Source organism: Silurus aristotelis (genome assembly GCF_946808225.1).
Source record: "Silurus aristotelis genome assembly, chromosome: 19".
Taxonomy (NCBI): Eukaryota; Metazoa; Chordata; class Actinopteri; order Siluriformes; family Siluridae; genus Silurus; species Silurus aristotelis.
The window spans coordinates 5,167,654-5,183,954 of NC_139592.1; the positions used below are offsets into that span (position 1 = coordinate 5,167,654).

Below are 16,301 nucleotides of genomic sequence, written 5' to 3' on the forward strand. Positions count from 1 at the left end.
TCAACACACTCTCCCCACTAGTCAAAACATTTCCATCTCCATCCTTTACTGCTCTAACTTGCAGCACATCCTTCCCAGCTCGGTCCCTCTGCCTGGCCAATCGGTACAAATCCTTTTCTCCTTCCTTAGTGTTCAACTTCTCATACAGCTTCTCACATGCCTTTTCCTTTGCTTTTCCACATCCCTCTTCACATGCTGCCGCATCTCCTTGTACTCTTGCCTAATTTTTTTTTCTCTCCCAATTCTTTCGCCAACCTCTTTCTCCTTATGCTCTCCTGCACTTCCTTAATTCCTCCACTATGTCTCTGTCTTTCTTTCTATTTCCAGATGTCACACCAAGTACCTTTCTAGCTGTCTCCCTTATCACTTCTGCAGTAGTTGCCCAATCATCTGATGGCTTGTTCCCTGGTGCTGAGTGTAACCGCCTCTCTGTCGCTCTGATTTGCACTTCTGCGGCTGATAAAGTCCACCATCTGGAGTGCTGCACTCCTCTATAAACACCATAACACTGTTTACTGTGTAAATAAATCACCATGTCTCACGTAGCGTGGGATCCCACTGGCGCTCACCTGCTGGGAAAAGGTGTTGCGCAATCACCTGGACTGTACCAGGGGGAGGGTCGGGTGGGGGGTTTGTTGATCTTTTTTTAAAGACAGATTGAAATATCATATCATATCATATATATATCATTTATACATCTATAAAGATATATATATATATATATATATATATATATATATATATATATATATATATATATATATATATATATATATATATATATATAAAAAGATAGAGAGAGAGAGAGAGAGAGAGAGAGAGAGAGAGAGAGAGAGAGAGAGAGATATTGATAGATGGACCAAAGAACAGACACATGTTTAATAGACAGACACTGACAGACATACTGACAGATAGACAAGTGAACAAACAGATGGATGGATATATTAAAGGATAGACAGACAGATGAATAGACGGCCACTCTATTCACCACACCCTCCACATGAACACCACAATGAACGTCCTAATTACTACAAACTCTAGGCTACATAAACACCATCATGGCTCTACAGTGTGTGTATCCTAAATTACTATACAGACCTCCATACACAGAATTCAGCCTTTAACCACACATTGAATCCGAAGTGGATCCACAGTGTTGCATGTCTGTACTTTTACTCAAATGAGAGAGTGTGGATAAAACCCGAGCACGACATTATACAAATGTAACGTGATCTATTAAAGTCTCACATTACGCTTCATTACACTGAGGCATTATATTTAGCTATTTTTATGATGTTGTTCACATTTAAACTATGCATCATTTGTATACAATATTCAGTTTGTTATCTATATACATGGGCAAGTAATAGCGCACACGCCTACACACAAAGATATAATTTGTGTTTTTAAGCCAAAGGGTGCATTAGAATTTACATCAGAGTGTCTCAGATGCATTAATAACCGTTATAATCATTCTACTAATTATAATAGATAATGGATTATGTGAGGTGTTTAATATGGTTAATAACACACACACACAGACACACACCGTTAGTGCAGCCGCTGTAAGAAACATTTGCATGATTGGCACAGAGATATGGGGGAATCCACACATAGCTCTGTGTGTGTTCGTGTGTATGTGTGTGTGTGTGTGTGTGTGTGTGTGTGTGTGTGTGTGTGTGTGTGTGTGTGTGTGTGTGTGTGTGTGTGTGTGTGTATATAAAGCATAGCAGGTGCACTTACAGGTGACTCTCTCTGCTCTTCACTGGACTTTAGATGCTTACTTTGTTTTTCATTCCATCTCATACTGAGCACCTTAGACGGTAACACACACACACACACACACACACACACACACACACACACACACACAAATGTGGGTAATCACGTTTCATTAATAATTTCATAAATTTGAATCATTACAAATATATTTAATATTTTTCATTACTCAATAATCAATTGTTCAGACCTTAATCATATAATTAGCCGAGTGTGTGATATGTATGAGGTAATTATACATACACACACATATATATATATATATATATATATATATATATATATATATATATATATATATATATATATATATATATATATATATATATATATATAAAATAAAAATCATAGTGCTCTAAATTTCAAACAAATTAAACATTTTAATTCAATCACAAAATTTGTTAAAATCTTTATCCATTCATTTCATCAAAAAAAATTTTATTCTCTAACATTTTTTTCCATTCACTTGGAAACATTGCAGGTTTTTATTGCAGACATTTTGATTTAGGACTAAATGCTAAAATGTATTTGCTTACATTTCATCATCACCACCTTGTTATTAATGTTTTTATTCTTTATTAATATTAAGATTTATAAAGAACATTTGTGCTCCTAATGACTGACCTTTTATTCGTAAAATTAGAATAAAGATTTGCGAACGGGTAAAGCTTAACATAATTAGATTTGTATTATCAGATTTATTCAATTTTATCTTTTTAGCATTTGCTGTGTATTAAGACATTAAATCGAAAGTTTTTTATGATTTATTGATTGATCGAATGATTGATTGATTCAATTAAAATCCTGAACACCTGTTTAAAATTTAAATCTATTTAATATGTGTTTAAATAGGGTTAAAACAAATCCTACGGTAGATTCAGAATTAGATTTAGGGTTAGGATGAGATCTGAGGGTTAGAGTTTGAATTCAGGAATAAGATTAAAATGAGGGCCAGAGTTAAATTAAGGTTTAAATTTAGGGTTATGGTTAGATTTGGAGTTAGTGTTCAATTTAGGGTTAGATTTAAGGTTGGGATTACATCTGGGTTTAGAGTTAGATGTAGAGTTGTGGTTTAAATCTAGAGCCATTGTTAGATTTTGGGTTGGGGTTAAATATAGAGTTAGATTTAGGTTTAGATTTGGGGCTGGGGTTAAATCTATGTTTAGGAATAGATTTATGGTTAGTGTTAAAATATGGGTTAGAGTTAGATTTAGGGTTGTGGTTTAAATCTAGAGTCAGTGTTAGATTTTGGGTTATTGTTGGATTCAGTTTTATAAATTAAAATAGGTTTCGGGTTTTAAGATAGATTTAGGGTTAGTGTTAGATTTGGGGTTAGGATTGGATTTTAGTTTTATGAGTAAATTTGATGTTTAGATTCAGGCTTGTGTTTTGGGTTGAGTCTAGAGTTTTGTGTAAGATTTAGTTTTGGGATAGATTTTAGGATTAGATTTACAGCCAGAATTAGTATTATGGTTAGATTTTGCATTTTATTTAGGATTAGATAAAGGTGAAAGCACAGCATTAATTCCCCGATTACACAGTCAGTGGAAAAACACCAAATGACAAATTGTGTGTCTATGTGTGTGTTTTCAGGAGGCATTTCTTGGCATACAGCATGTTGGCCAGCCTTGAACCAGTGAGTCTCATTTTTATAATTTCATTGTAAAACAGACACCAGATGTTTTTATACAACTTGTGTTATCCAAAGTGGTGTAAAGATATATTTTATTGCATAATGTGAAATTTTAGATACAGTTACTATATTTACGCTACACTATATGGACAGAAATCTCTGGACACCTGAGCATTAGATTCATATAGACTTTTTGAACATCCCATTTCATATTTAGTCTTCATTTGCTGTTTTAATAACCTCCACTCTTCTGGGAAGATGTTTTACTAGATGTGAATGGAGTGTGCTTGTGGAGATTTATGCTCATTCGGCCACAAGGGCTTTAGTAAAGTCAGGTACTGAGGAGGCCTGGGGTGCAGTCACCATTCACATTCTTTGCAAAGGTGCTCAGAAGTTTTGAGGTCAGAACTCCATAGCAGGACACTCAAGATCTTCCACTTCAAACTAGCAAATCTTCATGGAGCTGGCTTTGTGCACTGGGCATTGTCATTCTGGAATAGGTTTAGGTCTCCTAGTTTAAGTCAAGAGAAATTTTCATATTAATACATCTAAAGACATCTGATACAATTGTGTGTCTCCAATTTGTGTCTCCAAACAGTTTAGGAAAGAACCACATATGGCTCTAAAAGTCAGGTGTCTCAGTACTTTTTGTCCATATAGTATACTTTTGACTGGTAAGAGTTCCTATTAAACAGTAGGTCGTTTATTTTCACTTAGCATCAATTTATTTCCAATGATTTTGCAATGAGTTGGGAGTTGCAACATCTCCTGCTGTTTGTGTAAACCGTGACTCAGTTTAATACGGTATTGTATGTCAGTTGAATACTGTATAACAAACATTACACAGTGTAATTGCTTTAGGGCTTTTCACACGTCTGTAAAAACGCTTGTTATTAAACACTAGATAAAATAACTGAAACAAACCCTGTTCATCATTTTATTCTCAAATCCTTTACTAGTAGAGAGCTGGGCTATCTCATTGTTTTATTATTGTTTTGTATGTTACTTATATTTCTCAACATATTCATACAGTGGATAGAAAAAAAATGTAAATAAAATATTGTGTTTAAAAAATATCCAGTTACATTTTTTGATATAATGTTTTAGCTAAATTGTCTCACATCTTTTATGTCATTAATGCGATATAGCAGCCAACACACCTTAAATAAGCGTAACTAGTGTAAAATTATAATGTGTTAATTGTTAATTTATATTTAATTATAATGTTTTCATTTCATTTCGCATATATGCAAATGCTAAAGAATCCATAGCGCTATCATTAGCAGCTAATTAGAAAGTAGCTAGCGGCTAATGCTTCCTATCTATTCTTTATTGTTTTATGTCCTGCTTCAAGAAAAAATCCTGACAATTCTGCATATCCAGGGAGTGAATGAATGAACGATGAAAGAATTTAAGAGTTAAGAGTCAAGTAGAACATATCTTTAGAAAATTAAATATTAAATGTAAAACACAAACACTTAGCATACGCATATGTATTACCCCAATAGGGTCTAACCAATGTAAACAATTACATAATCAGTTTAATTTATGCCAATTTAATTGATTACTCAATTTAATATGATCAAAAAGGTGTATTGCTTTAATTTGATTTATACAATTTTATTTGTATTAAAAATTTAAATGTATATATATATTTTATATAGTTTAACCTAGCAGGCATTTTATTTTAAATTGTTTTAAAAATGTAAACTGTTCAAATGATCACAAACTTTAATTATTATAATAAGCTGTGTTAATAAAAAAAAAAAAAAGACAAGCAGTTTTATGTTTTGCATATATATATATATATATATATATATATATATATATATATATATATATATATATATATATATATATATATATATATTCAAAAAAAAAAAAAAAAGTCATAAAAGTCCAGATCTATTATAATTTTTTTTTAGGATTAATAATTACTTTTTTTAAGGACAAACTTGAAAAAATACGACAATACAACAAGCCAAAAAACAACCAACCAACCAACAAAAATAAAACTATTGTATCTATCTATTCTAAAATCTATTTTATTGTATTTATTGTCAGGGAATTTCCTGTACACAGCCCTCTTCCAGTCATTCCACATTTTTTTTTATCAAATGTGCACACTGCTGATTTGGATTTGTTTTAATTTGTTATCCTGCTAGAAAGGTTTGGTTTTTGCTTGGCCTGGAGAATTAGTGTCCAAATCGAACCCTTGGCATTCATTCAGCGATCCTACTCTGTGTAAGAGATTGTTGACACATACAGGGCGTGTCCTGTACTTGTTATATATTTCTGCAGCATCGCCTCTTGGCAGCTTCCCTGATAAGATTTCTTCTTGTTCTTTTGTCTATTTTTGAGGGACATCCTGTCTCATTTCCTACCCTGTTTGATGGCAACATTCGCACTGTTTAATGATTCAGCTGATGTTTTGGAAATTATTCCGTTGCCTAATATTCTTACCAATAACCTTTCGATGATGAGATCAGTTACATGCTTTGTGGGCTCTTTGTAGACCGTGGCATCAGATAATTGAAACCTTGAAAACTCTACAGAAACAGCTTGTTTATTGCAGTCCACTCATCACAGGTGCAGGATGATTCACTAAAGCAAGCCGGGTTTTCAATAGTTTTTTTTGCTTTGTTTAATTTCTTTTGGGTTTTAATTGCGTAATCACATTTAATGCGAAAAATGATTTCATATGATTTCTTTTGGTTACATTTTGCCATTAGGACATTGGTGTGTAGACTCTTTTTAACACTAGAACAAATAATTCAAACTCAGACAGAATCTAATGAGCAGGATTCTTTTTTATTTAAATTTTTTTTTGTACTGTGTTAAATAGGAGAAGGCAGCACATGCAGAATATTTTCACAAATTTGGCTCCTCATTTTCTTACTTTTTTGTCCCATTTATGCTTTACTGATTGCAATATACACAAAAGTACTACAAAAAAAGAAAGGTTAATAAATAAACAAACATACACAAATATATATATATATATATATATATATATATATATATATATATATATATATATATATATATATATATATATATATATAAATAGAATCTGTTATTGTGTGCTGTTTTTCACTGAAACATTGCTGAATCTAATATCAGCTTGAACAAAGGCCGTATGTACACTCAGTATTTACAAAGCAAATTTTGCACTAACACACACACACACACACACACACACACACACACACACACACACACACACACACACACACACACACACACACACTGTCAGGCCTCTAGGTTGGCTCTAGTTGAAGATTTCCAATCTTTTTTTTTTTCTGAAATGCAAATGACATAACGCGTGTGTGTGTGTGTGTGTGTGTGTGTGTGTGTGTGTGTGTGTGTGTGTGTGTGTGTGTGTGTGTGTGTGTGTGTGTGTGTGTGTGTGTGTGTATATACCAATGCAAATATGTCCCTATGCTGAACACCTTTCACTTTCCGCATCTCTTCCTGCCGGTATGCTTACATGTAATTTTTTTTAACTGTGTTTCATAAATGTGGATGACTTGTCTCACCTGCAGTTCCGATTACAAATCACACACACACACACACACACACACACACACACACACACACACACACACACACACACACACACACACACACACACACACACACACACATATATGCCAGTGCAGGTTTATTAATTGCTAGAGACTCATAGCACTTTTGTGCATCTCCCACAAATTTAAATGTAGATATATGAAAGAGGGGGTGATGCTCTCTTCACATTTGAGCTGACCGTCTTTAAATCTGTGATGCTTTTAAGAACTTCAACCCTTAGATCTTTCATTTAGTATTTGCTTTAGGTATATTAGTTCAGAATTGATAAACATTGTTTTGTTTTTTTGGTTTGTTCCTTAGGTTTTTTTTTATTTATTAATGTCTTATTATTCAAGTCTTATCTGTGTGGTTATTTGTCCCAAAGATCCACTACATGCAGGAACTGCATCCTCAGGATCCTTCAGGTGGAGGAATGGACCTGGATGTGATAGACGAATATCTGAAGGAGCAGACCAGACAAAACCTTCAGTCCCGAGAAGGAACAGAGGAGGAACTACTCATAGCAGGTTGGTCTTTAGTCTTAAAGTCTTAAAAAGGCAAATACTTGAAGTGTAAACCTCAGGCTTCCACAGGATATGATTCTAAGTCTTACGGTGACGGGTCATTATTCAAACACAGCATTGAAAAGCACCGCTGCAATACAAGATGATTTGATTTAGGAGTCTCTGATTGATATGTTCGGATTCTGCCATAAAAGTAGAAATACGTTTCCATGATAACTTGCAGTGGGATTTTCAGTGTAACCATGTAACATTGAATAATTTAGTCACTAAAAACTTTTAATGATTTTTTGCTGATTTCTTCAGTGTTTTTTTAAGAAATGTAATGATGAAGCAATATGTTCAAAGTAGTTTGTAACACTACAGTAAGAATAATAAAGCCATCAGTCATTTCTGCGCATTTATGTATAGCAGAAAGAGAAAGTGGTAGCTTATTGGTTAAGCCATTGAACTTTGGATAAGAAAGTTCAAATCCCAGCTGGGGCCCTGAGCAAGACCCTTAAACCCAACTGCTCAGCTGTATGAATGAGATCAATGTAAGTCACTATGGATAAGAGCATCTGCCAATTGCTACAAAAGTACTGTAAATGGATTATGCAATGAACAGCAAAACAAATAAAGTTTACCTCTGTCAAGCTTTTAACTTTTTTTAGTCACATTTAATTTATTATAATATTTATATGAGTCAAGTATAATATAGTATAATATAGTATACTATATTATAGTATAGTCTAGTGCATTTGGCAAAATAGTATAGTATATAAGTATAGTATACATTTGGCAAAAATCAGAAAGAACTTTGACCTTTTTGACCTCCATAAACCACATCAAATTTTCAATATTGAAAAAAGTGTATATTGAATTATTCTAATATATTTGAAATAAATAAAAGTTTTAGAGCTTTGTGTTTTGGGACCATGCGTTTTACAATGTGCATTAGCCTTAGAACATGTCAATATTTACATAAATAAACGAATAAACATATTTAGCTGTAAAAACATATGTAACATATGCACCATAAGTAGCATAGCTAGCTTACACAGACTCTCGTTCTAGCACAGTATTGCTCATTAACAGGGAACTTTATTTGCTCCTTGACTTTTGTAGTTTATTCTTAGGTGTTGATGTTTCCTTTTCTGTCTCTCCTCAAAAGTACAAGCATCAAAACCATATCGACATTTTGCGCCAAAACACTGCTAACCTGCTAGGTGAAGAAGGACATGACAGTGAGTTAGCTACTCTTTTAAACAACACATTTCCCAAATGAAATCCAACACACATAAAACACAACTGTATACTTAGTGTCTATTTGCGGTATTTACAAATCATAGCACATAACAGAGGACAGGCTACAAAAAAACATATTATGATATAGAAAATAGTAATGGTATAGTGTAGTATAGCAACAATCAACAAAATTGGTTACAATTACTATAGTATATGATACAGCATGCCATAATAAGTATACCAGAGTTGATTACACATATATAGTATAGGTATGGGTTGATGTAGACTACAATATAAGTAAAGTGAATGTTTAAATGTACATTTAAAAAACTAAAATTTACGTTTGTGATGTCAGCCACGTTTATCCCCAACCAATTGACACCTGGTTACAAGGTTCTGCTCCTTTGAGAACTTGACCAACATTAATCAGAACAAGCCTTGCATCCAAGCAGGACTAAGAGCACACTATTCAATAAATGCTGGATGTTTTTGTGTGTGAACAACTCATCTGTCTACCCTCCATTCACCCCAACCTCAATTAAGCTATATATAAAGCTATATAATACACAACAGTGTCAATAGTATTAGCGCTGTGATTGCTTTTATGGCATCTGACAGAATTATCTCATTGATACAGCAGAATAGTTGAGGCTGAGGTGCCTTGTTTAATGGGATTTGAACTCTCAAACTTTTAATGAGAAAACGTACTACTTTACCACTGAACTAATCACTTCCGGGTGTCACCCAGCTGAGGATAGGATTGATTTTGAGTCGGGTTCCTCTCAAGGTTTCTTTCTTATATCATTTAATGGAGTTTTTCCTCAACACCATCACCTTTTATATTTATTCATAAAAAAATTATTTTCTTACTCTATATATATTGCTGTGGATATTGGACCTCTGGTTAAAGGGTTGTGAGTTGAAAGCTGTCTGAACATTTTTGGTTTTGTAGCTCTCTGAGGTTTTTAACGCTTTTATTTGATGATGTTTCAGTTATCGTAATTTTATTTTCATAGGAGTTGGACAGTCTTAGCTTTCACGTCTTCAGCTTCTGACAATTACAAGTCTTAGACTTTGTACTGGTACAAGAATAAATGACAGAATTTCACAAGTCATATTGTCTCTACATTGGCTTTCAGGTCAAGCTGATACTAAAAGTTTACTTTTGTAAAACGTTTGTTTTAAAGGCTCCTCATGATCATTCATATACTTCAGGTTGGCAGTTTTCATATACTGTACTAGGAGTCGACAGTCTACAGGAAACATCCCACTTTCGTAAAGCAGCTTTGACTGTTTTCAATGTGCTGTAAAAAAAAAATAAAAAATTATATATATATATATATATATATATATATATATTATTGTAATTGAATTGAATTAATTAATATAGACTTAAAATGATTTGAAAAAAGATGAGCTGCAGATGTGCAGTGTGCTTGTGCTTGTTTGAGTTTAGCTAAGTTAATAAATACAGGTAAGTTAATAATTCTGATGAATGTTTGTTTAGCGGTTTCCAAACACACCCTAACTGTAGACATCTGTGCAGAAAACAGCTGGTCGGGCCGATTTGCGTACGAGTGGCAGTACGGTGGGACAGCGGCGACAGAAAACATATGCTGTGAGCAGCAAAGTCAGCATCAGCAGGTGTGGATGAATCTGCCCAGCTATAATGAGTGGGTAGGTATTTATAATGTGTGTGTGTGTGTGTGTGTGTGTGTGTGTGTGTGTGTGTGTGTGTGTGTGTGTATGTATGTATGTATGTATGTATATATATATATATATATATATATATATATATATATATATATATATATATATATATATATATATGGGTATGTTATGCGTTATCATAACATTTTTTGTGTGTGTGTGTGTGTGTGTGTGTGTGTGTGTGTGTGCGTGATTTAGGGAGGACAGTGCCGGTTTGATCCCCCTCCATGCAGTGACACAGATTCTCATTCATCGAGTTCGGGGTATCAGGAGCTCCCTCCGTCTCCGCCATCGCACTCACATAGCACTTCTCTCTCGGGTTAGTCTCGTCACTCCTCACTCGAAGAAGGAAATGTACACAAACGTTCATGCAGAATGGAGACATTATTACTTTACAGTTAGATTTTACAGTTTAGCTGAGAACAATATTTCCAGTTTGCACGTTGTTCTAGGACAACTTAAGATTATGTCTATATGAGTATGGTTCCAATTTAGAAAATATAATGAAGAAAATGACAACAGGAATCATTTGGAAAAAGAATTTGGAGGTCAGAGAATCATGTGGAAGATCGCATAAGTGAAAATAAGTGATTTTTATTTAAAGTCATGTGAGATGTAATGAATCATGAAAAATGTGGAAATAAATGTGTCATGAACAGAACAAAAACGTTTTTGAAAAGAAACACACTTGCAGAAACAAATTAATCTTCACATGAAAATAAAATAAAAACATGATATTAAAAAATATATATATTTCTGGAAACAAATAAATGTCTACATATAGAAATAAATGTAAAATGCAAAATCACATTTGAAAATAAATATATGACATAAATTCCCGTGGGCTCACCACCTGCAGGAGAGACCATAAGGGACGGTGCTGTGAGGATTGGGCAGCAGTCGAAGGCGGGGGCCTGCTTAGACTGCTGCCCCCGCGACCCGAATTACGGATAAGCGGAAGAAAATGAATGAATGAATGAATATATGACATAAAATCCCATATGGAAATGAATTAATGCCCTTAAATCACATGTGGACATAAATAAATGATGTAAAGTCACGTGTATATAAATAGATGATGTGAAATAACATATGGAAATAAATAAATGATGGAAAATAATAAGTGGAAATAAATATATGATATGAAATCACACGTAAGCATAAATAAACGAGGTAAAAATCAAATATAAAAATAATAAAATATGGTAAAATCACACGTGGAAATAATCAAATTATGTAAAATCACATGTGGAAATAAACAAATGATGTCAAATAAGATGTGGAAATAAGTAAACAATGTAAAATCACGTGAAAATAAATGAATGACCTAAAATCACACGTGGAAATAAATACATGATGTTAAATCTAATGAATAAATGATACAAAAATCACATGTGGAAATAAATAAATAATGTAAAATCCCATGTGGACATCAATAGATAGTGGAATTTGCAGAATTGTTTAAACAAAAAAAAAAAAAAAAAAGGGAACCGTGTAACATATTTAAAAATGATGTGGAAATCAATTAATCAGGTGAAAGGAAGTCAGTCGTGAAGAAGGAGGGATGTGGAAATAGATGAATTATGTAAAGAATGGCATGTGGACGTAAACAATTCATGTGAACAAAGACATAAGATAAGATATACCTTTATTCGTCCCACAGTGGGGAAATTTCTTATAAAGATATACATATAGAGACATGATTGATATGAAGAATGACATGCAAATCATGTGATGAAGAACACGATGTGTTCGTATTTCAGCAGGTAAAAGGAAGGAGCGTCTCTTCCAGTTCCTGTACGAGATGCTTCAGACGCCACACATGCGCAGCTGCATCTGGTGGGTTCAGTCAGCAAACGGCACATTTCAGTTCTCCTCCCAAAACAAAGAGAAGCTCGCAGAGATGTGGGGCAAGCGCAAGGGCAACCGCAAAACCATGACGTACCAGAAGATGGCGCGCGCTTTGCGTAACTATTCACGTACCGGCGAGATCTGTAAAGTAAAGCGTAAACTCACGTATCAGTTCAACGAGAGAACGCTCAGAGGACTTCAGAGCAACGTGCAGAAATTCACCCAAGCCTAACTGTAGCACTAACAGGATAAACATCCCTTTCACGCAGGAGAGGACCTGAATAAATACTGAGTATTTGTACCGAATTTGAGAATCATCATGAATTTGCTCAATTGTCCAAATTTAATAAGAATGTATTATGTGATTTTCTTTTTTTTTTTTTTTTTTTTTAGCATTGCATTGTTCGGGAAAAAAAAAATTATCAGAAACCAAATGTTTAATATTTCTAATTTTTTTGTAGATGGAACCTTAAACACGGACACATTTGCATTGTTCCTTGAAGAACTAAATATACCTGAGCAGGACCTTTTCTTTTTCTGACAGTGTGTATGTAAATCTGAGGATTGTCATGATGCTCTACGCTACGTTCTAGTAGTACTACCGTACTCCTCTAGAGCAGAATAGTAGTAAATAGAAATTTTTTAAAACCTTTTAACTTTTTTTTTTTATTTGTATTTCTCTTCTTTTCTGAATCTGCTGTAAATCTGTAATAAAAAAAATCAGTTCAATTATGATTTTGGTGTGTGTGCAAAAAAAAGTTACTCATCTGTACAGCTCAAGCGAAAAATTCCAGTTACGTGACATTTAATTCCCAAAACAATCCCTTTTATTTGTATAGCGATTTAAAAAATGGACATTGTCTCAAAGCAGCTTCACAGTGTAAAAGTATGTATTAGTTTAATTCCTTCAAGTTTGTTCCATATAATTGTAAGTTTATCCCTAATGAGTGAGCCAGTGGTGATTGTGGTGGGGAAAAACTCCCTGATGGTACAGAGGAAAGAAACCTTTAAGAGGAACCAGACTCAAAAGGGAACCCGTTCTCATCTGGGTGGCACCGAATGTCCTTTCATTACAGTTCCATCATTGTTGAGGTGTGCTGGTCAGTGATGGAAGCCTAAATGCAGAACTGTTCATGCAACCTGTGGTCCTGGGCAATCGTAGTAGACTGTTGATATTAATAACCAAATTCATACTCAAAGTTCTTGAGTTGCTCAGTAACTTCATGGATCTTTAGACTGTTGATGTGGAACCATCCCCAGCTGCACAGTGTGGTCAAGAGAACAAGAGAAGAAAGAAGCGATGGCTTCAAGAGAACTCCATTCAGAGGTAGGATGTTGGGACGAATCAGGCAGATCCGAAGAGAAGAAAGGGACAGGAACGCTGTTTACTGGTACCTCACCAGCACGTTTAACTCGACAGAAATGGAAAGGGGAAACAAAGAGACATGGATTTTTAAGTATTTAAACAGTTGAGAAAACATATTCCAAACTGTACTTATGATGCTAACTGAATAATGACTGAGATTAGCCTGCCTGCTAATCAGTGAAGTTCAGCTCTAAACGAAACATCTGATTGATCCATTAAGGTTTTGTCCGGAAGTGGTGCGCCGACTCAACACTTTTGTCTAATGTCATAGACTCTAATTAGCTTGCAATGTCCCATTTGCATGCTAACGTCTTAAGCCCGGTTGCTAATTTCTGATCTTATGAGCTGTTGAATTAGCTACTTAGTGGTCCAAAACTTGTTGGAATTGTAATTAAAAGGTTGTGAGTTCAAATCCTTGTACCACCAAACTATCACTGCTGGGCCCTTGAGAAAGGCCCTTGACCCTTAACTGCTCACAAAATTGTTAGTTGCTGTGGAAAACTATTGGGCTGTATCCCAGCTAAGTAGGTTTCTAACATTAAACAATAATATTCCTTGCTCGCAGGTTCACAATTACAAACAGCTCCATCAAATTTCACATCAATCTGGAGTGTTTAAAAAGCTTTCAAAAATCTAATGCTGAAAATGTAGACAAATGGAGTAAAAGTAAATACACAATATGGACAAAAGTATCCCTCGAACGCCGAGGTGCCCCTGTGAATAAAGCCAGATCCATGAAGATATGCTCAAGGGACAATACAATAAAAATAAAACTTTTATTGAACATGCCAAAACTGTGTCCAAAGTGTTAATATTCTGTGAGAGCACCACTGTTATCCAGCACTATCTTAATCCTCCTGGGCATGAATTTCACCAGGGCATAATGACATCACAAGGCAGTTGTCAAATTGGTGGTGTGTTTGGGATCATTATTACGTTGAAAATAGTCCAGTTTCTGAAGGGAGGGCGCCATGTTATGCTTCAGAATTTTACAGTAGGTGTTAAAAATTCATGTTTCCGTCAATGAATCACAGCTTCCCAGTACCAGCAGCACTAATGCAGCCCCGGACCATGATGCTACCACCACCATGCTTGTAGGCAAGACACAGATTTCTTGGTACTCCTCACCTGGGCATTGCCACACATGCTGGACAACATCTGAGCCTAAGGTGAGTTTATATTAGTCAAATCAGACCACAGGACATGGTTCCAGTAATTCATGCTCTTATACAGGTTGTCTTCAGCAGGCTTCCTTGTAAACCAGCTTCAGAAAAGGCTTCACTCTGGAATGATGGTCATGCAAACCGACTTGTTGTGTACGGTGTACGGTCTGAGCACTGACAAGCAGACTTTTCACTTCTGCAACCTCTAAAACAATGCTGGCAGCACTCATGCATCTGTTTTTTTGAAGCAGCTGCTGCACCTGATGCACAGCTCGAGGACTCAACTTCTTTAATTGACCCTTGCAAAGCCTGTTTCGAATGGAACCTGTCTTGTAAAACTTCTAAATAGCCTAAAGCTTCAAGTATGAAGTTACAGGGAGAGATAGAACTGATAAAAGTTCTATCACACACACACACACACACACACACACACACACACACACACACACACACACACACACACAAATACATATGCAAAGTATATGTACATAGAAAAACTGTCACTCAACAGAACAGTTAATTATTTACATGTGTTCTGTCATTTATACCTTTCTTCCAGGAATGCACATAAATGCGCTTCTGATAAATGATTACGTTTTCTTTATTTATTAATCAGTTACTGTTTCTTTACTAAACAGAGCTACAGAGGTTTTACATAAACAGAGCTAGGGACTATTCCTAACAATTACACACACAGGGGAAGGATTCTGTTGAACTACAGACATTGTGCACTTTTCCCAATAATTCTGTTGGGAGAACAAAAGTAATAGGAACCCAATATTTGTTTTTATATATGTTTAGTTTTTTTGTGAAAGAAAGTATAAATGTAATAACCTCTGGAAGTGGTCCTAAGATCATTTGAAGACTGCAAGGGACTCTGTTCTAGAGCTGTTCGAACATCAAGAGGAATAAAATTCCACCACCTTTGTGCCAGAGGAGATTGGGCACATGTCTTTCTTGTACCCTGAGAGATGGTGGGAGCAGTTGAGGTGGTGGGGTGGTTTGGGAGAACCTTGGAAGGTTGAGAACAAATCACACAGCTCTATTCTGGATCAATTGCGATGGGCGACTGTCTTTCATGTCCTGCCAGGAGCAAGTTGCAGTAGTCCAGATTTCAGATAGGATTGAAAAAGCACCTAAATGACTTGTGGCTGGTGTGGACAGAAGAGGATGACATCTCCTTTTGTTGTAGAGGAGAAATCAGCATGAGCATGTTAGATTAGAGGTGTGAGAGGACATGCACAAAGTTGACCTACCTCATTTTTGGAGATAGACAGTATATTGTCATTTGAGTGGCACACCAGGAGTGAGATCACGAGGGTCAGCAGTCTGCAGTCTATCCTGCAACCCTGATTCTTCTTTTGCATCTTTGAGTGCAATTTTTTTATATTGCATAAACTGACATTTTCAGTGTGTGTGTGTGTGTGTGTGTGTGTGTGTGTGTGTGTGTGTGTGTGTGTGTGTGTGTGTGTGTGTGTGTGTGT

General features: G+C 35.1%; 1 protein-coding gene across 2 annotated transcripts; it reads left to right on the plus strand.

The window, feature by feature from the left end:
- The first annotated feature begins 1,731 nt into the window (after positions 1–1,731).
- Positions 1,732–13,023, plus strand: LOC310741902 (uncharacterized protein). 2 transcript variants are annotated; one of them, XM_083570293.1, is made up of 6 exons: positions 1,732–1,823; positions 3,373–3,415; positions 7,365–7,506; positions 10,274–10,404; positions 10,636–10,756; positions 12,201–13,023. In XM_083570293.1, exons 1-6 carry the CDS (start codon positions 1,777–1,779, stop codon positions 12,518–12,520), a joined length of 804 nt encoding a protein of 267 aa, XP_083426419.1. In that variant the 5' UTR covers positions 1,732–1,776; the 3' UTR covers positions 12,521–13,023. The 2 variants fall into 2 exon arrangements, with proteins under 2 accessions (XP_083426419.1, XP_083426420.1); XM_083570294.1 differs by having other exon boundaries at positions 12,204–13,015.
- The last annotated feature ends 3,278 nt before the right edge of the window (positions 13,024–16,301 follow it).

Excerpts from the sequence above, each read along its gene's own strand:
- LOC310741902 (XM_083570293.1), top strand. The coding sequence starts at position 1,777 with ATGCTTACTTTGTTTTTCATTCCATCTCATACTGAGCACCTTAGACG. Across the intron at positions 3,416-7,364 it reads TGTTGGCCAGCCTTGAACCA|ATCCACTACATGCAGGAACT; the intron begins GTGAGTCTCATT and ends TTTGTCCCAAAG. Across the intron at positions 10,405-10,635 it reads TGCCCAGCTATAATGAGTGG|GGAGGACAGTGCCGGTTTGA; the intron begins GTAGGTATTTAT and ends TGCGTGATTTAG.